General features: G+C 38.5%; 2 protein-coding genes across 3 annotated transcripts; one reads left to right on the plus strand and one right to left on the minus strand.

Annotated features, from left to right (window-relative positions):
- The first annotated feature begins 1,047 nt into the window (after positions 1-1,047).
- Sgf29 (SAGA-associated factor 29) lies at positions 1,048-13,024 on the plus strand. 2 transcript variants are annotated; one of them, XM_045755832.2, is made up of 8 exons: positions 1,048-1,186; positions 2,967-3,107; positions 7,089-7,276; positions 7,446-7,580; positions 8,771-8,893; positions 9,808-9,966; positions 10,693-10,921; positions 12,574-13,024. In XM_045755832.2, the coding sequence occupies exons 2-8, from the start codon at positions 3,080-3,082 to the stop codon at positions 12,756-12,758; spliced, it is 1,047 nt and encodes a 348-aa protein (XP_045611788.1). In that variant the 5' UTR covers positions 1,048-1,186; positions 2,967-3,079; the 3' UTR covers positions 12,759-13,024. The 2 variants fall into 2 exon arrangements, with proteins under 2 accessions (XP_045611788.1, XP_045611789.1); XM_045755833.2 differs by lacking the exon at positions 2,967-3,107 and having other exon boundaries at positions 1,051-1,186; positions 12,574-12,896.
- On the minus strand, positions 9,289-21,152 carry LOC123766570 (guanidinobutyrase). The gene is given in 10 exon segments (XM_045755830.2): positions 9,289-9,429; positions 13,572-13,669; positions 14,297-14,391; positions 15,210-15,354; positions 15,802-16,002; positions 16,962-17,082; positions 17,280-17,469; positions 18,657-18,702; positions 18,704-18,882; positions 20,932-21,152. Coding segments are annotated over 10 exon segments (1,179 nt in total). The 5' UTR covers positions 21,029-21,152; the 3' UTR covers positions 9,289-9,422.
- Between the last annotated feature and the right edge of the window lie 909 nt (positions 21,153-22,061).

The following is a 22,061-nucleotide window of genomic DNA, read 5'->3' on the forward strand; positions in this document are numbered from 1 at the left end:
TTTGTTTTTTAAGATTCAGTAGCCATCAGTAGCATAACTTCCCCCACTACCATTAACAGTAAGGGTGCCGCAGGGCAGCTTCTTGGGACCTCTCCTATTTGTTATATACATCAATGATTTGCCAAATGTTTCTAACATTCTTAAACCTATATTATTTGCTGACGATATCACCTTCATCTATTCTGACCCCAACCCCCACACACTAAATAATATTTTCAACATTGTTACGGTAATCTCCTGCCTAACAGTTGAGCTTGTCTGTTCCTTTGCTGCATGTTCACCAAAGTACCTGTCTGCTTCAACATCAACAACAATACATGCCCAAAATGTATTGGTGCCTAGACAGACACCAACCCCCTCTGCCCTCCAATATCCAAGACACCAGCTCACTGGCTGTCTCCATTAATGCAAACACTCAAACAACAAGGTCGATAGGTACTTATCAACTGGGTGCCAAGTCATGTGGGAATAATAGGAAATGACATTGTAGACGAATCTGCAAAACTTGCAACTAAGAGAAGAAACGTAGACATTTACATACCACAGAGTCATACCCATCTTTGACTGCAGTCACTGTTAAATTTATTCATGTACATGACAGCCACCTCTCCACCATGATCACCTTCACATCACCTGAGGAAGCTACCTTTGCAACTAGCAACGGCTTCCGATGCTTTGGAATCGCCAGTACACCTCGACAGATCACCAAAGAATACTATTACCGGCTTCGTCAATGCTACAAGTGCTATAGCTATGAGCATTTCACAAAGAATTGTACATCTCAATACCAACAGTGCAGCAAGTGCGCCGGGAACCACCACTTCAAAAGCTGCATCGAATATCTTCACTGCCTTTTCTGTGATGGCGAACATACTGCCGTCGCCGACAACTGCAGTTGACCTGCAGTTTTCAAAATACGATACCTATCGGAAATATGATTCTTGAGTGTTATTTTCGAGCCGAATTCTGGATCATTGCTTGGACTTGGTATAGGTCGCTGTGCGCCAGACACCGTTCACGTCCACACTGGGCCAGTAACACTTGGTACAGGTCGCTGGTCGCCAGACACCGTTCACGTCCACAACAATCGGTGCACTGCAGGAAATTTAAGTCTTGATTAAAAGTTGTCTTCATGATTTGTGGCGTGTTATACACAACCAAGACATCGACGCTCGTCATAAATATAGTAAGCTTTGTGGCGCTATAGCATCAGCGGGTGTGTGGAGAGGGGCATGCCTGCAGTGTCAGGAGGGGGAGGGGCGTGCACTGCAGCATCAGCTGGGGGATATCAGGGTGGACAGGGACATAAGGGTGGACAGTCACTGTAGCATCTCCTGCTCGTGGTTGGATGCAAGGAGAGGTTGAGGCATTACAGGATAGGACATTGTTTGGTGACATCATGACGATTAGAGGCGGCTGTTTTCCCAGTTCTTTGCACTAGCCTGAATTGACACTGACCCTTTGCTTGATGGGCACCACATTGTTTTGCAGTCTGAACTGTGTATGCAAGGGGCACCACAACCCTTTCTCCAACCTGTCCTCCTAACAGAGCGTCTCATTTTGACATATACTCTACCCAAGTCCAAAAATCGTCGTACTAGAAAATGGTAGCGTCTCGCAAAATTGACATACGGTACTGTCCGGTTTTCTGTTTTGGATCCTCTGGTAGGTTAGGAGAGGGCACTTTAGTATGACAGTTTCTTGATGTTGGGAAACCTTAGGAGGACGGGCTGCTTTTCCCAGTGTTGGGAATGGTGGTTCAGGCATGGTCTTGAAGTGTTTGGTTCAAATACAGTACAGCATAGTATCTGGTGGTCTGCCCTCACACTCATGCTTTGCTTGTGTTTAATGCTTTAACTTTGAAGTTTTGATCGCAGGTCTTCTCTGGGGCTAGGTGTTCCCCTTGTTCCTCTCAGGTGTTCCTCCTCGGCCATCTCCCAAGGGCCAGCTCTGTTCTTTTTCCTGTTAAAAAATGTTGGCCGCCTCAGCCAAGGCACCGTTATGAGCAAGCTCGAGGAGCTAATGAAGAGCCCCTCAGAAAGTACCCGCTCCTACTCTGTTCCTTTCTTTATTGTGGGGATTGGCAGGAGGAAAGTGAGCATGTGTTGAGGCACCTCACGAGTAAAGTGTCAGGTTGGCAGAGACCCTCAGGTCTCTTTAGCTGCCATCTGCTGAATCAATGTTAGTGTATTTACTCCTTGGCAAATGCTAATTTGCCTTCTTTATTTTTAAGATCCTAATTTCTTTCAAGCAGTCATTTATTTGGGGCTTTTTGCCTTTTCGATATTTTTCCTGGGTTTTGGGTTGATCTCTGATCCCAAAGCTTTCTTTGCCTTGCAGAGTGAGCCAAATTCTGGTCCTGGCATTTGGTAATCAAGGGTGGATGTTTCAGAGGCTTGGAGCAATTGATTATGGCTTGGTAATACCAGCACTTAAGCTCAGGGAGCTAATTAGGTCCCACTAGAAAAGGACAATGATTGTACATATAATTATAAATATTCTATTGCATACATTACAGTATAACTTTTTAACTTCACAGTATTTAAGTATGAAAGCACAAATACAGTATGGTATATAAAATGCAGGTAGGCTAAACACGCCCCACAAATTTTAACATGAGGTTTAAAGAACATTACTTCATAGAGGCTGTTAGCCTCTTTAGGTGAAATTTGTCCCAACAAATAAAAATCATATTTGTGAATATCTAATAAAATTTTTAATCATGTGCAACAGTTTATATTAGTTTAGCTTTTGGTAGAGCTACTATCTGATCAACAAAAGGATTACTGCACTGACTTGCCCTTTGCCATCCTATTTATTTAACATGTTTTCAGGAGGTATGTAATAAAGGCTTCTTTTATTTTTGATTACCTCCAGGGTTAATAGCAGCCTTTGTCAGTGGTCAATATTTTAGTGTTACATACACAAAGTGACAAAACTGATTTGCACTTCATAAACCATTCCAGATATTGCTGGCATTAGTCGTCATCTCGTGGACGTACACAATAATAGCTGGAGTGGCCATTGCTCGCCGACAACTTCGGGTCATCGAGTCATTTGCTGATCAACAGACTTGAAAATGGGAAAAGGAAAAGATAAGAATTTAGGTAGTGTTTCAAAAATTTATTTGTGATTCTTGAGTTGCGAGTGTTGCTCTACATGTGTAGTCATTGGAAAGTTACTTTGCATGTAGATCAAAAGGTTATTGGCTTTTACTTGGTTTTTCATGTTGTGGCCACCCTCGGCAGTGTTAGTATTTTGAATGTCCAATCTTTCTTAATTTAAAATACTGTAATTAAATGGATTTTTGCTTGCATGGCTACTTAGTGAAATTTTAGTTAACTAATTAATAACCAACTAATTTACCCAAATAAAGAGCAACATTAAACAAACATGGAGAACAATTTCACAAATATTGGGATCAAAAAAGTCTTTAAATAGCAAACCGACTCTCCTGTCTAATAACGATGGTCAGCTTTCAGCCTCTGATTCTGCTATTGAGTTCAATAGGTTCTTCTCTTCCATTGGTTCATCCCTTGCTAATGATATTCCATCTTCCAGTACTGACATTAAGGACTATCTTACAGGGAACTATCCCCAGTCTCTGTACCTAAAGCCTATTAATTCCATTGACGTCAATGAGATAATCCTTTCCCTTAAAACCAAGTCTGGTGCCCTTGAGGAGATACCAACTTTAATCTACAAAAAAGCCTCCAGATCTTTAGCCCCTGCTATTGCTTTGCTCTTCAACAAGTCACTTGAACTCCAAACCTTTCCAGATATTCTAAAAAAAGCGAGAGTAACGCCTGTCCACAAATGTGGTGATCTCACAGATGTTAACAACTACAGACCTATATCAATCCTGCCAAACTTGTCAAAAATTTTTGAAAAACTAATCTATAAGCAGCTTTACTCATATCTAGCCAAACTCAATATACTTAGCCCTTGCCAATATGGCTTCAGGCCCAAAAAAAGCACTAACGATGCACTTATTAGTATGCTTAACTCGATTCATACAGCTCTTGATAAAAATGAGTTCCCTGTTGGGTTATTTGTGGACCTGCGTAAAGCTTTCGATACTGTCAACCACCAAAACCTTCTTCTTAAATTACATCATTATGGTGTCAGAGGACACTCCCTACAATACCTCAAATCCTACCTTACTGACAGGCTCCAATGTGTTTCTGTGAATAATACAATTTCGCCCACCCTACCCATCAACATTGGTGTTCCCCAGGGCAGCATACTTGGCCCTCTCCTCTTTCTCATCTACATTAATGACCTTCCAAATGCCTCCCAACACCTCAAACCAATCCTATTTGCTGACGACACAACCTTCATTTACTCCAGTCCTGATCCCCTTGCTCTAAATGCCACAGTAAATACTGAGCTAAATAAAGTCCATCTGTGGCTAACTGCCAACAAACTCACCCTTAACATTGACAAAACTTTCTATATTCTGTTTGGCAATAAATCCTCTAATCAAATAAATCTCAAAATAAACAATACCCAAATTTGTAACAAATTAGATGGCAAATTCCTTGGCATTCTCATTGACCACAAGCTGAATTTCCAGGGACACATTCTAAACATATCAAAAAAAGTTTCAAAAACTGTGGGCATTCTTTCTAAGATCAGATATTATGTACCACGCCCTGCCCTGGTGACTCTCTATTACTCCCTTATCTATCCATATCTCAACTATGGTATTTGTGCTTGGGGCTCTACTACCCAAAATCACTTACGTCCTCTAATTACTCAACACAAAGCTGCTATTAGGACAATATCCAACTCTGGCCCCAGACATCACTCGGTACCCCTACTCAAATCTCTGAATATGTTAGACATTAAGTCACTGCACATTCACTCATGTGTATTATACATATACAAAACGCTAAATTGTAATGCCAATCCTGATCTCAAAAGCTTCATAGAAGGTTGTAACAGAACCCATGAGCACCACACCAGAAATAAATACAGTTTTGATATTCCTAGAGTACGACTTAATCAAACCAGAAATGCTCTACAAATCAAGGGGCCCAGGATGTGGAATGACCTTCCCAACCATGTTAAAGACAGTACCTCTCTCAACCAGTTTAAGTTAAAAACGAAGCTATACCTAATAAATTCCATGTAACCTACCTTACCCTTCTATTGTCAACCCATGTATGTTTTTGTTTTTTTTTTTTTTGTTTTACAAATCAACGCTGTTTTAATGTAATTTTCTGTAATAATTTATAATTGTATTTGTGCTGTTTTTTCAACAATGTTCCCCCCCTCTTTTACCTCTATTTTTATTTGTACTCAACGCATTTTTTTCTTTTTACCCATTAGTTTTAAGCTTTAGTCAGTAGTGTTTTTTCCTGCCCGAAACGCTTTGCGTAATAGTGGCTTTAGGCATTGTATGTACTAGCTCTATCTATAAAGCCAACAAACTTTGTAAAATCTCTTTATGTATGTACCTTTGCCTAAATAAAAATTATTATTATTATTATTATTATTATTATTATTATTATTATTATTATTATTATTAATTTCACAGTCTAGAGTACAAGATGAGCATCACAACAATCAACCATAATTCATTACACATCTGTCCATAAATACACACACCAAATTGTCAGACACTGCATGTCCTGTCAGTGATGAGTAGCACTTTTTCTCACATTGTGCTGTGCAGAGTAATATTTGCAACTAATCTTTGTTTCAACATATGGATATTAACAATTGCAAAAAATTATGGTATAATATAGATTACAATTTACATGTTCATACTGTACAGTATTTATAAAATTGCTTAGGTAATTACACTTTGGTAATTACTGTAATTAATTAATTACTTGGTATCTGGCCAAGGACTGGGACTACAGTAGTTGAGAACTTGGAGAGCATCTTAACTTCAGCGTGTCATCTACAAAAGATGACACAAAGCTGTGACTTGTATTTTTTATTCCCCAGCATGTTCATTTCCAAGGCAGACTTGTGTGGGACTCTGTCAAAGGCCTCTTCTAAGTTCAGATACAATCAACTCGACTATCTCTTTCCTGTAAAATCTCTATGGCTCTATTATAAACACTAAGTAGATTTGTTACACAGGATCTTCCTGCTCAAAACTAGACTGCTATTATATTATTCATTTCTCTCCAGGTATGCCATCCATTTTGGTCTTAACTATTTTTTATAGTGTTTTGACTACCATACTTGCCAATTATATGGGTCTATAATTTAGAGGCACTTTTCTGCTACCATTTTTGTAGATTGGAACTGTTTGCCTTTTTCCATATATCTGCAAAGATTCCTGTACAGAAAGATGTTTGGAATACAGTATCAGTTGGAGTGGAATGCTCAGCTCAGGTGCACATTCTCTCGGAACACAAAATGAAACTCCATTTGGTCCAAATTAGCAATGTGTCTGGCTTTCTGAAAATCTCATTTTGCACAAACACACATTTGGAACTGTTCATTTAGTGTTTCACATATTTCTTTTTTTATCTTTGTAAATCTGTTCTCCATTTACAAGTATTGGGTAACTCAGGGTGACCATTAGTGCAGTTGTTAGTGCTGCCAGAGAGCAATCATGTAGTCCTTGTTAATTTCTGAGGAAGCCAACTCATTTGGGTATATTTCTTACACCTGATGCTGCTGTTCTCTAGGCAGTAACTATATACATGGGACTTGTTCTACTATTGTGGTTTGGATCCCACAATGACCAGTTGTTGGATAGAGATACTTTGATATGTTTAACAGGCTTCGGTCCCCAACAGTGAGAAACCATACACTTCTCTTTAACAAAAATTATCATCTTTCCATTTATGTTACTGTTTTATCTGATAAGTTACTAATGGTATGATTTCATCTAGAGGTGTATTGATGTACAGGATCAGTGGTATAGGTTATTTTTGCACTGAAGGTGTAAGAACACTAAATGCATAAGCATGAGAAGCATGAGAACATAAAGATAATACAGAATGAGGTACCAGAGGGCTAGGAATGAATACCTCTGAGTGAAAAGAGAAACAGAAAAGTAATTCAGGAATAATACTGTATTGCAATTAAAAACATTTAACATTTTCCATCTTAATTACCAGGTAGTCCAAAGAGAAGTGTTGACAGCCCCAAATCCCCCAAAATGAGAGGCATTGACTCATCTCCTTCTTTTCGGAGGGAACAATTAATAAGAAGTGAGCCACTACCACCAATCAGTGTCACACCATACCCTTTGTCAACATCTACAGAGATGGCGATGGCCATGAGTTCAGAGGCACAAGCATTACAGGTCAGTTAGTGCAATTGTTGATATTTATGAAGTGCTGAGTTGGACAGTTTATATGTCTAAGGATTTACTACGATTAGCATTTATTAAAGGTTTTTGTATTCAATTTTGATAAATGTGTTATCTTTAGCTAATGCCATTATTGTATACAGTGGTTAATTTGCATTTACAGGAAAGGGTGAAGGTGCTGTCAGATTTGGTCCATGAGTTGCAGAAAGCTAGGGATGACAATATTCCTCATATGAATTCCATTAATGCACTAGGAGACAAAATTGTCATAGAAGAAAAATTGACTGTCTCAAACCGGGTAAGTTTTGTGTACAAAATTTGTTTAATTGGCCACTAACAGAGGCACACACTATTTGCAGGCAATGAGTCACAATAACGTGGCTGAAGAATGTTGACCAGACCACACACTAGAAGGTGAAGGGACGACGACGTTTCGGTCCGTCCTGGACCATTCTCAAGTCGATTGTGACTTGAGAATCAACTTGAGAATGGTCCAGGACGGACCGAAACGTTGTCGTCCCTTCATCTTCTAGTGTGTGGTCTCGCACACACTATTTGTTTAATCAGATATTAAGATGTTTTCTTAATCAGGGACTAATTACTATACAGTATGTGTATTGTATTTGTAATATCAGTTCATATTATAATGAGCTTCTTTATCTGAAATAACTAGTGCACCAGAAAAAATTTAGAAAGATTTGAGGAATAGACTACTAATTAACACAAGAATGAGTAAAGAAAACTTGGGCAAGTTAAGCAGTGTTGGTGTGAAGGGATGCCTAGAAGGTGCCTTACAGCCAGTCTCACGTAGCTTCAATGCCATCTCGCCATCTTCTCTTTAATTATGTAGACCTTCAATTATCTGGGCATCTGGAAGTACCAATTGATCTGGATAATTAGCACTACACTATATGTATACAAGGAATGTTTGGTTAAAAATGCCAAGGAAGTGTATAAAGTTTTACAAACTTACGAAAATGAGAGGAGCTGCTTGGTGGGATGAGGAAGTGGTGTGAACAGATGATAAGCAAAGTAAATGGATTTTATGGATGTAAGGTGAACAATGGATAGGCAGAGTAGAAGGTATGGTGTAAGAGTAAACTGTGTGTAACAATATTAGCTATACCAAAAAAAAAGTGAAAGCCAGGCCCAAACTCTTGTTCTGAATGCCAGATGTCTGGATGAATGTTTTAGGATATTAAAGTTTTGTTTTCTTTTATGCATTCTGCAGATACTTATCACAGTGAAAGACATTTTTGTTACTTAAAAACTGTATAGGTTTGTATCATGGCAAAAGGGTTAAACTCCAACATATTCTTGCCTAATGTCAAAATCTGTTAATAGTGTTTCTAGTTAGACTTTCTGCTGAAAATACCTTGTAAAGTAAGCTTTCAGCTTAGTAAGGTTTTAAAAGAATGTTACTTATTGCATATTTATATATTATCTGTCCTTATCTAGAATAATAATTTAACTTCTAATGTATTTCAGACAAAGCTCAAAATGATGTATGAAAAAGGTGTGAGTGATGCTGAGAAAGAGGTGTCGCTAGTAAAGAAGGCACTCAACACTGTGTATCAAATTCGTAACATCCGTCATGATCTTCGCATACAGGTGAGCTAGTAATAAATGACTAAATTGCTATAATTATCTTATGTTATACATAATGTATTGTAGCTGACTTGGCATTAAACACCAGTCAATTCAGTGGTCACTATTTTATTTATAGAACCAATGCTTTAATCTCTCTCTCTCTCTCTCTCTATTAGGAAGTGACCTCATCTAAAGCTTCAGGTTGTTCTATAACCACATATCTCTTTCCATGCTCTTCATTACCTTCCCTCGCCCATTCTTTCACGTATTGTTCCACTCGTTGGGCAGCTTCACAAGATGTAACATACCCAGCTGGAATGCCAGGCAGAATAATGTTGGGCATATGTATTAACATGAAGCTCCCGATTCCAAAAATTGAAGACGCCATCATACAGCTCTCCACGATGAGATACCAATTCAGGGTTTCAAGACTATTATTGAAAGCATGAGTGGTAAAGGAATTACGTGCTTCACTTAAGTCTCATTCGAGTTCCAAGTCCTGGCATGTAGTTGTAAAGTGGTGTTGACCTATGACAGTTGTTTTCTTTGGTTAGCACCTAAAAAAAGAAAAAGAAAAAATATATCCTTGCCTTCTTGGGTTTCTGGAACAGATTTGGTTCAACACAAGTTGATCAATGACTATTTGTGACGGTGGGACCAAATCAGCTGGGTTGTCATGAATTGTAAATTGCAAGAAGCTTTTGTGTGGCAGGTAAGACAATCACTTTTGGAAGTGAGGCTCCACAGTTTGGTCTATAAGCTAAAAGCTCCAGTAATCATCCATAGGTAACCATGAAATTACTAGGGATCAGGAATATAACAAGTGATAAAATCTGTAAGTATGTTTTCTTTTAAATTATTTAAATTATTGAGATACAGTAACTTTACAGCATAGTGTATATAATGATGAATTCTAATTAAATCTCTTATTTCAGGCTAAGAATTCTGGAAACAAAGAAACTATCCGTCGTGGTGCCCTGATGAAAATGTTGCTGAACTGTGCTCAGACATTGCCTCTATGGATTGGTAATGCAGGGGATAAGCCACCTCCCTTATGTGGGGCTGTTCCTCCAGAACAGAATTATGTTGCAAAGGTATCTTGTCATGTATTCAACTATGTTTATGCTGAAAATTTGAATAACTGGAAAACACCATCATGAAAGCTTTATTGCTACTTGATAATTTTATTGCTACAGTGTCATAAATAATCCTAGCTGCCATTTCCTATCTGCTTCTGATGCCTAAACCATATTTGAGTATATCTCTTGGTCCACTCTGTTCTTCCACACCTCACATCTTCAGTGAATGAGCGAATATTATTTTGTTTTATCATTTTTAACCCATTTTTATACATTACTGTCATTCTCTGAAAAATGCTACTTCAACTTATGGAAGTGGAAAGCAGGATAATGATAATGGTGGTGCAGTATTACAGTTTGGTCTGCCAAATATCTTTATAGACACCCAACATATGTCATAATAATCAGCAAGGCTCTTTATTCAAAACTGTTTTCATAGAGATTGCAGCATATCATCTTGAATACAAATCAGCCTCATTCTCTTGTTTTTTCACTTTGCAGTGTGTGATGTCTATTTACCTTTTAAAAAATGAGTTACAAATTTGCTACCTTGAGGTTACCTTGAGGTGCTTCCGGGGAATAGTGTCCCCGCAGCCTGGTCGTCGACCAGGCCTCCTGGTTGCTGGACTGATCAACCAGGCTGTTGGACGTGGCTGCTCGCAGCCTGACGTATGAGTCGCAGCCTGGTTGATCAGGTATCCTTTGGAGGTCTAAATATTTTTTTATATAAAATAATTTCAGGTGAATGACATGGTGGCATGTCTTGTAAGAGGTAGTGAGGGGGAAGATAATTGGATCTTGGCAGAAGTTGTGAGCTACAACACTACCACAAACAAGTATGAGGTAGATGACATTGATGAAGAACAAAAAGAACGTCACACCCTCAGCCGCCGTCGAGTTTATCCTCTTCCGTTGATGAGAGCCAACCCAGAAGTAAACCCTGAAGCTTTGTACCCTAAAGGTTCTATAGGTGAGTCTTGCATATCATATGGGTGCTAGTTAAATGGAATTCCAGAAATTATTTTAAATTTGCTCCATAAATAGAAATTACTGTACCCTGCATCTAAGTACCATTAACAGAAGTGTACAGTCTACTCTCAAGTAAGTGTATGTAGTCATAGTATGTAGACTGAATTTATGAAGGAGATATTCTGAAGCCCATTAAAATAATTTTCAAGGAAATTTTTTGTTTGTTTTAGCTTGCACGGTGATGTCAACTCCCTGAAAAAGAGCCACAGAATTTTTATTTAAATGTGCTTATTGAGTTTCCATAGACCATGACTCGCTATGCTCTGCCTTACAAAATCTTTGCAAATGCTGTTAGAGCAATATTGATTAATGGTGATATAGTACAGTACATGGAGAACATTTGATGGTTATCCACAAGAATATGACTATCCTGAGTTTTGAGTTTTGTCCCTGGACTTAGGTGGCCCAGCCCCTAATTGCTTTTCGTCAAGGTCTTGAGTGTCTCGCCTAAAGAGGAGTGAAACTATCAGTCAATACATGAACAGCATTAAAATTTTGTTTTAAATACTCTTGATTGTTTTCCCAGTCATAGTTACTTTCTTAAATGCTGTGTCCTATAAAAATCCCTGAAAATGTGATTAGAGCAATATTATAGGGATTACATTATGTGATCTCATCAAATGTCCATAGGGAAGGGGGTTAAAATTAAAATAGCGTATGAAATATTGACGAGATGTGTCACATCACGAAGAATTTTTGATTGTGAATCTTCAGTGTATTAGTTGTTCATTGAAAGCCAAGTGAACCAACTCTGTGTCCTTTTTATTCACTTGTTTCTTTACTAGTGAATGGCCCATTTCTCTTAAGCACTCGCTCAATACTAAAGTAATATATTTAGTGTAGAATTAGTAGTATTTTGGGTTCCTGTAAGTCACAAAATGGCTTGCCATTCACTTTCTATCCTGGATTTCACATAATGCTTTCATTTTTAACTCAGTTGTTTCCGTATCTGTAATTATCTCGTCAACCTTTCTTCTTGTATGGAGGGAATGTTGTGCCCACTCAGATTTGCTTCTTTGTCTCATTTTACTGTAATGTTATTTGTGCATATATTTAGTCCTCTTAAAACATTGGCTCAGGGTTTTGTTATCACTTGTTCTTGCCAGATTATTTCTGTGAGATCATGATTAATTAGTTTCCAGTTAATAAGTTGTGCAGCTCTGTTGTCTGTGTATGTTTCAATTTCAATTAGTCTGTGGTTTGAGTAAGATGTATTTGAAATTGTTGTATCATATCAGTTTATCATTAATTTTTTGTAAGAAGCTCTTGGTTTTAGAATGCATCATTTTTCAATTATAATTCTTAATTAAAATGTGTGTGGCTGGAATGTACACTCTCAGGGAACACTATTTGGTGTAGATTAGGGAGTCAAGTATATACTGTATAACATTTTTAAGGCATAATTAAATCTGAAGGAAGATTCGCTAATATTGTACTGTAATATTCTCATACTCTATTTATAAAATATGATTTAAAAAAAAATGTGTGTGAAAACAAATTTTGAAGTATTATCGAGTGCTACTGTATAACTATTAAATATATAATTGGTGACATTATGCTATAAAGTAGCACTATAAATATTTTCTTCCTTAGTTATGGCCCTGTATCCCCAAACTACATGTTTCTACAAGGCAGTAATCAATCGGCTGCCGACATTAGCAACTGAAGAATACGAAGTTTTGTTTGAGGACCCTACATACGCTGATGGCTACTCTCCACCACTAATGGTTGCTCAGAGATACGTTATACAGATTAAGGAAGTCAGCAAAAAGAAATAATTTTAGAAGTAAATAAAATATTTGCCAATAATCCTGCTTCTCTCGTCCAGCATTAGAGAAGGAAATAAGTCATATTTAAGTGATACTATATAGTACAGTATAGCACTTTTTTAATTAACATACGTTTACTGACTGTGAGAAGACTGAATTACAGTATGCTGTTTATAGGAAACAATATAATTATTACTTAAGTATTTATATGATATAAAATGTTCAGGGAATAGAACTTTAAAGCATCTAAAACAAATAAATATTACATTTAAAAATTTCTTTTAATCATGTGTCCAACTTAATTTTATTACCTAATATTCAGTGACTCCTTGATTTATTTTGGTTGTAGATGGTCATCACAGGGAATCTTAGAACAAAACATAGTTTGGCACAGAATACAGTCTACCATCTTGGTTTGTTACAAAGGCATTCATTTATTCTATTTTTCTTGTTCACTTTGAATAGTAGGTTATAACTGTTGATCTGTTTGCTCTTAAAACAAGACAGACATTAATTACGTAGTATTTTCGAGACAGCAATTGCACAGACCCTAGTGCATTAATGTATTATTTCATTAACTTAATTGCAATTTTTTTCAGCTGAATTAAAGAATTTGTAATATACTTTGAAAGGAGGTGTCCAAGGCTCTTTGAAAGAGACGTAGGAGGTGAAGGGACATGAAGACTTTGGGAACAGCTACTATAGATGATATTTTCTACTTGTTATAACTAAATTATCATTCTCAACAAATTGTTCAAAATTTTTCCATTGACAAATTACATAAATTATTTTAAATCGTCGGATAAGCTAAAACAAATTTACTTTTTGGTAGTTACTCCTGGAAGAGCACACAGCATTTCGAACAGCAAGTTGGCTCCAGTGAGTGCAGTTGTTCCCTCAAAATCATATGGAGGAGAAACCTGAAAATATAAGATACACTTGTTTAATCTACTGTTGTTTATTGAAAGTAAAGTTACGATAAGGGATGTTTTAAAATAGGTATTACTTATTACACACTAAAATCTTAAGCTCAGGATGTCTTGAACTGAGGATGATTGTTTATATAGAATTTCAGTATTAGATGAATCATACAAAGATTATTTTCACAAACTAAGAGATGTTGAAAATAAATTGAATAAATGATCAAGATAGAGACCTGCAGTGTAAGTAATGGTGATATAGATTCCTATGATACTTATAATGAACACAATTATGATAGATTCTACTTGCCTCTACTAGAGAGCCCTACAAATCTATACCAGTTGACATTACTTTTTCTACCAGGAGACATATAAGGGACTTGCTTAACTAATGGGGGTCCCTAATTGCCTCTACCAAGGGACTCGTTTGCTTCCACTAGATGACTGTTTACCTCCACAGATCATTCCTTACCTACATCAGTAAATCCATCTTGTTTTCACCAGGGGACACACACACACCTCCACCAAGGGTCTCTCTCACCACCACCAGGGCTCGCTTACTTTCACCAAAGGTCATACTGACCTCTACCAGGGGTCACAATCACCTCCACCAGGGGTCTCACTCACCTCCACTAGATCACATCCTACCAGATTGAGGCCACGACATCCCCGCACGATTTCCAGTGCCTGTATGGGGGTCAGTCCTCCTATTTCCGGAGTACCTGCAAATCACATAAGGATTATTGTTTTACCTTGTTGGGCATTTATTAGTATATTTTATACTCTGCTATCATTATCAGAATAAGATGCAAGTCATATGCATTTGCCTATGAAAGCATTTGCTGCAACTCATGATTTTTTTTAAAAATTGACTGTAAATATAGAGTACAGTAATTGACTCTGGTGGGTAATATTTGTATTGTCTTCTCTAAATTATTAATTAGTTTTACAGATGTTAAGGTTTACAGCAGTCTATAGCATTTCTTGGTCTGATCTTGCATTTATTATTCAATTTCCAAACAGGATTAGTTATTGGAGGAATGTAATCCAGCCATTGCTTATATTAAATTACAGCAATATTCAATATCAGGAGTTTGTTATGCTGTATGCATCTTATTTATACTGATACATGTATGTTTTATTAATATTGAAGTCTGAGCTATGACTTTACTTTTCAGAAGATCTGAGAAACTTAGTATTGAATTGCACAGTGGACTTCATACTCGACTCACAATCAAAGGACCTGGGTTCAGTTTCTGGGTAGGATAGAAATGGTTGAGCATGCTTCTTTTCATCTGATACTTCTGTTCACCTAGCAGTAAACTAGGTACCTTGGAGTTTGGCAACTGTTGTGGGGTGGCATCCAGGGAAAGGTCAGCAGGTGGCTTAGGAGGACCTCGATAAGACTAAGTATATGTACAAGCTTCCTGTCCCCGACAACTTAAATTACATAGCAACAAAGTGTAACCAACTTCAAGATTGTAATGTAGCTTTAGCACTTTAAATACAGCATGGGATTAAGCTAACTTTGCCAACTTACCAGTGCCAGGACAGAAGCCAGGATCAATGGCATCAATATCAAAGGAGAGGTAGACGGGTCTGTCGCCCATCATCGCTCTCACTTCTTCCATGAGCGGCACGAGAGACTTGTACCAGCACTCCTCGGCCGTCACTACACGGAATCCCTGCAGCAAACATTGTCATTATATGGCATTGTACCACAATCATAATCCAAAATAATATATTCTTTCAATCTTAAAAATTTTGAGAAATATTAAGAACGTTGATGAAGTGCTGGATTTGCTGCTATAATTTGAAGTTAAAATAAAACATACAATGCTGGGTACTCCAATATTATACAAAAATAAAAATCGGATGAATCCATATCGAAGTGAGACGACAAAAAGCTAAAAAAAAAAAAAAAAAGAGTATGTGAAGTAGATAGCCACCATCAGTATCATCATGTGACAAGTCATCAGGGCTGTATCAAGTGTTGTTTTACAATGATTGTTTCAATTTCTATATACTGTATACACTGTTAACATTATTGTGCTACTGATTGTAACATAACCACTGTTTGTACTGTAATTGCTATATATATAACAATTATATATCATCTCTCATCACTTTACCTGACTCAACTGCCAAGCATTTGGTTCAGGTGAATGACTGGTACCTCGCAGACCAATCTGGACAGTGGCATGGGGGTCGATGAGCTCCTCCTCCACTGCCCGTCTGAAAGGTGTGCCGTGGTTGATCTTGGCTCCCAGCATGGTGTCGCTCACGTCAGAATGAGCATCCACATGAACCAATCCTACCTTGCCTCTCCTGGCCTTATCACATAAAAATAACATTACAATCAAAATAAACATAAATATTACCACCTTATACACACTTAAATATATATATCTAATTCACGAATTTAAGTGAAACGGGATTAAAAACATTTTGACATCTTTGCTACATCAACTGTAAAATTAAACTGTTTAAAACATAGTTTGCACAATAATTCAAAAGGGTTGACAGCAATCTGGCTTACTATACATTAGCATCTTTGGAGTAAGTATTCTTTGACTATTAAATAGCTGCCAAAACTGAAAACAAAAGCATCAAGTAGAGGCTAGAGATGTTAAACACAGTATGCCAAAGCTATGTGACAGAAGGAAAAGAGGCAATATGATATGTACAAAATGGTATCAGAATCGACAGAATTGACAAAGAGGAGCTTTGTAACCTGCAGCTTCAAGAACAAAAGGTCAAAGATTCGAGCTAAGAAAAGAAAGATGCAGAAAACATACAAAAGTTCTCTGCTGTGAACAGAGTTTTAGAAGGTTGGAATAAGCAAAGTGAGAAGGCTTTGGATGCCAAAACTCTCAGTAGTTATAATGTGGCACGTGACAGATTATTGGGAAGACAGGACACCATGAGCATAGCTCTCATCTTGTAACTACACTTAGTAACTACACAATTGTGAATGATGAAATTTATTTGTGATTTATCTAGCTTTAATGATGTTAATTAAAATTATGAACAAGAGAGTTCTCCCTCAATCTAATGGCCATATGATAAAGGGAAATGGTGAATTTGTTGTCAAAGAGCAGCTGTGAGCATTTGCTGCAAAATGTGCATAATGCTGTCGCACATGAAGATAATGTATACATCTGGCAAGAACCTAGATATAGCACAGAAGATATGCAATTTGGCAAAAAGAAATAATGATGACAGAAGTTGAGATGTGCACACCCCATCTTGTTGAGTTAATATTAGTACATGTGCATAGGTCATTAGTCACCTTGAAGGCTTGGAGTATGGGGTATGTTATGGTGTGGTCGCCACCTATGGTCAGAGGTATACAGTTAGTGCTGAGGAGCTGCATGTAGTACTCCCTGATGTTGACACAAGCCTCAGGCAGGCTGCAGCACCCCACCAGCAAGGGCATCAGTTAGTTGTAAACATACTTTGTGTTATGTATGTATGTATGTTCAGGTAAATTTATAATCTATGAAGATGGGAAATAAAAATAAATAAATATTAAATTAAGCAACTAGCTACATAATAGTTACTTCAAACTGATTATAGGACACAAAACAAAGTGGTAAGGGTGACATACTTGTACATGTTAATCCATACATCGCCCACATCGGCCACATTAAGAAAGTCGTAAGGGCATGCTCCTGTGGCAGAGTTGTAGGGCCGCAGGAGAACTGACTCGCTGCGTATCTGACGAGGCCCCATGCGGGTGCCGCTTCTGTTCGATGTTCCCACATCAAGTGGAACACCCACGAAACATGCATCTAAATCTGAAATATTAATCAAAGTTAAATTTGTATAGAAAATTGTTGACATGGAGAGTACTTGTCTGTTGGTGACTATCTGGGAGTGAGATCTAGTTCTTTATGCCCCACTGTTTATACCTGATGTGTTAATTACCTCTCTCTTGACATTAACATTTTCATCAATTTTGTTTTCTTAAATTTGTGGATGGAATTAGCTTCAACAACCACTTTCTTCAATGCATTCCACTAGCTGACTGCCAATATAGGGAAAAAGAACTTTCTTATTCTCTGATTGATTCTTGTAATTGCCTTCTTTCTTGTGGAGAGAGAATTAAATGCAGGTCTTCTATATTCTTTACCCATTTTCCTTACTTTCCACTCATTTGGATTAAATTCCAGCAGCCATTTATCTATCCACTCCTAAAGTTTGTCAGGGTCTTCTTTCAGCACCCTACAGTCCTCTTCAGTTCTTACTCTCCTCATCAAGTTTACATCATTGGCAAACATCAATATGTACAAGCTTATTCCCTCTGTGAGGTCATTTACGTAAATTAAAAAGAGCAGTGGTCCTAAGACAGGGCCCTGTGCAACACCTCTTTCCACTCCTCTCCATCCTGACATATCTTCTCTGACTATTGACTGTTTCTTGTCTGTCTGGTACTCCCGTACCCAGTCCAATATCTTTCCTGTTATCCCTGCTTGTCTTTCCATCTTGTGTATTGGTCTCTTGTGAAGAGCTGTATAGAGAGAGATAATAGGTGTATGCATCTAGGGAGCAAGTCCAGGAGATTGAATTTGGCTATAAGCAATAGACAGATGTGTGACTGGTAAGAAATGGAGGTGATAGGTGGTAGTTACACATAAATCCTTTACTTCAATTCAGCCTTTTCAAATTATGAATGCATTGATAAAATTAATCATACCATCTTGTAGATCAATCTTGATTAGTTTAATTAAGGTTACAGAACAATGGGCAAAAATCAATTGTGTCTGTTATAGAAGCAACTGCATCCTGATTAACCTGTCCCAATACTCTACAACACCCTCACTTCCTCAGCCCTTAAGGCAGGCTACCCATATACTCTGATCTAAATGGGCACAACTACTTGGGTATAAAAGTGATCGTCCATTTCAGACCATAAAATGGTGCAAGACTTTCAAGGTAAAATGAAAATGCACACTGGGTTGGTTTACTCAGCTGCTATAGTTACCTCGAGTGTCGGTGTGAACGGGGAGCCGCATGAAGGAAGTGATACCCTCCTGGACGTGCCATCTCATTGGAGGTCAGGGGTTTGTTGAGGTCTTTGCTTGGGGTAGTCTGTGTGATTGAAAGGTGCAGGCTCCGTACAACACCAGGAACGCTACACCTGTTGCTTCCTATGCTTAATCTCATTAAGCCCGCCATATCACACACTTGTTTCCACATGCTGGCCATCTCTGTACATACAACCATGCAGTCATTTGGAAGTTAATATAAGGGAAATAGTTTGTTTGGTGAATTAAGAGCACAAAGCTTTCTGGGTAAATGTGAGTTAATAATGTAGCTTGTATAACAAGGATAATAACAGTAAGGCGAGTTACTATGGTACTGTACTAATACAGTAATTGATGTACAATGCAAGACGTTTAAGAATCTTCCTCAATATTTATCTGAATTTACCTGAGGGCCAATAACACACTAGTGACCTCGATGAGGACAGGAAGCCATCAGTGTGTCAAAAATCCCTCTATATGTCCTAATAATTTTTTAAAGCTGGATTTTAAAATTCAGCAGTGTTTTGGTATTTATGGCTGGAGCATATCCAACATGATAAGATACAGACAAGGCAACTGAAGATAAGTGTAACAAATCTGAAATTTAACTAGACATAGGCATTCTAACCCAGATCAGCAACTTCCTCTCCAATATACCACTCACAGGATGATTATGCGGTGCTCGGTAAACTACTATTCACATGATGAGTACGGAGTGCACAATAAACAACCACTCACAGGGCGAGAATGAGGTGCTCAATAAACTATGTTCAACCGTTGGAACTAGGCAGATACGGTTCAAGGTGCTGCCATATACATATGTATTATCAAGTACAGTATAACTGTTATCACCTCAACTTATTCGTTTATGATAATACACAGTGGAGAGGCATGGTATGTTTAGGGCATTAGAGATAGTATGCATCCTCTCTATGATAAATGATCAGAAGACTTTTTAATATCGATAAATGCAAGACCTTGCATGTGAGGCATATCAACCCATGCCACAACTACCAAATTAACGGCATTGCTCTGCAGCAGACTGATGAAGAAAAGGACCTTGAAGTCAGAGTTCATCATTCGTAGAAAGTTGCACAACAGGTGGGAGCAACAGTAAAAAAAAAGCTTACCAAACCCCAGGAATAATCAAGCATACCTTTGACTTTAAGGACAAGAAGGTAGTCATTCAATTGAATAAATCTCTGGTGCGCTCCCACCTGCATTATTACATCCAGGCACAGAGACCTCATCTTCAGTCCCTATGTCTGCGACAGGCACACGTCTTGATCCGCAGCAGCTCCGTACTGCAGTTGCTCTCCGCCTTGCTGCCCCTATCCACACTGTTCATAGGTGTATTTGCGGCAAGGCAGATGCAGACTAATATGGATTGCAAGGTCTGCACTGTGGAAAATCAGGCGATTGGCACTCACGACACAACGAATTCTATATCATAAAGAGGAGCCTTGCCTGTGCCTAGTGTCCAGCAGAGAGAGTGTCACAATCTATTGAACTGTAACTCTGCTTTGCTGGCCGACCAGATGGAAATCACAATGCAACCTTGGAAAAATGGCAGACAATTGGTGTGGAACTATACTTGAGTATCCACCCTGGCAGCCATATACATCAACCTCTCTTTCGGCCAAGCAGGAGCTGCGGCAACACAGAGAGACAAGTCAACCAATTACAGGGAAATAGATCACCAGTACAACTTTGTTCCAATAGGATCCAAGGCCCTTGGTCTATGAGGAGAGAGTACAAGAAGGTTTCTTAAGGATCTTGGTTCCAGGCTCATTGAAAACACAAAAGACCCTAGAGCAGCAAGTTTTCTCTTCCTGCACCTCAGTGTGGCGTTCCAGAGGGGGAATGCCCGCTGAATCCTCGGTTCCTGCCCGGCATCGGAGGAGTTTGAAGAAATCTACAGCCTCTAGGAAACAAACTGCCCTTTATTTCCTCTTAATGTTCACCTTTTGTAACCAAACGAATCAGATATGTAACTGTGTAACCTTGTACAATAAAGTGTACAACATAAATAATAAAAAAGGAGTGAAATGAAGTGAAAACTCATATGCATTTAGAGTTAAATGGCAAGATTTTTCTCTGAATGCTCTGTATTCCCTTCTCCAAGGCTATGGGTCCCTACAATTGCACCAGAGTAGGGTGCACCAGTTTTATATATACAGTATATATATATATAACTGGTGGTTGTTTGGGTTGGTAGTAGTGAAGTAATACCCGTGTTATAAGGCGGCAGGGTGAGGAGCGGTGGAGTGTGGCAGGGATGGTGTGGCACTGTGGGGGCGGCCGGCCAGCACACCGGGCAGGCGGGCATGGTACCTGTTGCTAGCCCAGATGTGCTGCATCATTCTTATGTAGAGTACATGGGTACACGTTGTTCCTCGGGTCACACACCACATCTTCACTACACACTTGTGGACGCTCACTCCATACACACTGAAATGTAGATACTGTATGACAGCGCCAAGTAGGCTCAGGAACCTGTACACCATGTTTGTAATTACCTAAGTGTAGTTATAGGATGAGAGCTACGCTCGTGGTGTCCCGTCTTCCCAGTACTCTTTGTCATATAACGCTTTGAAGCTACTGACGGTCTTGGCCTCCACCACCTTCTCACCTAACTTGTTCCAACCATCTACCACTCTTGTGTGTTTATCTGCATGTTTAATTAACAGTTGTGTTTTTTGTTTTGCAGGTTTTAACAATTGTGTAACTAGCTTCATAAGATTGTCAAGGTGGTGGAAGCCAAGACTGTCAGTAGTTTCAAAGCGTTATATGACAAAGACTACTGGGAAGACGGGACACCACGAGCGTAGCTCTCATCCTGTAACTACACTTAGGGAATTACCAGTTGACAGTTAAGAGGCGGGACCAAAGAGCCTAAGCTCAACCCCCGCAAGCATAACTGAGTACTATTCAGTTCAGTAAATAGTACTCACTATTTTAGTATTATTCAGTAATACTATTCATCAGTATTCAGTAATACTATTCATAGTATTCAGTACTATTCAGTGATTGACAGTTGTTAATCTATCTGCCAGTTACCTAACTCGACCCCGGGTACCTGCATGTTTAGTACTAAATGAGGCATCTTCACCTGATGCTAGAGGCCTCAGGTGAAGGTGAAATGTTGCCCAACCGTGTCTGGCGTGCAGTGGGAGTTATTAGGGTGGCATAATATATGGGTGGGTGGCCGGGGGGGGGGGGTCACCGCCCCCTCCATCATCACCGGTCGATCGTCCTCTGGTTCCTCACATCAATTAACTCATCTAACAGCTCGTTGAAATACCTTGCTTACATTTTAGCCGTAAAAATTATATATGTTAATTTCACAAGTTAAAACGAAT

The sequence above is a fragment of the Procambarus clarkii genome, chromosome 62 (genome assembly GCF_040958095.1).
Source record: "Procambarus clarkii isolate CNS0578487 chromosome 62, FALCON_Pclarkii_2.0, whole genome shotgun sequence".
NCBI classification, from domain to species: Eukaryota; Metazoa; Arthropoda; class Malacostraca; order Decapoda; family Cambaridae; genus Procambarus; species Procambarus clarkii.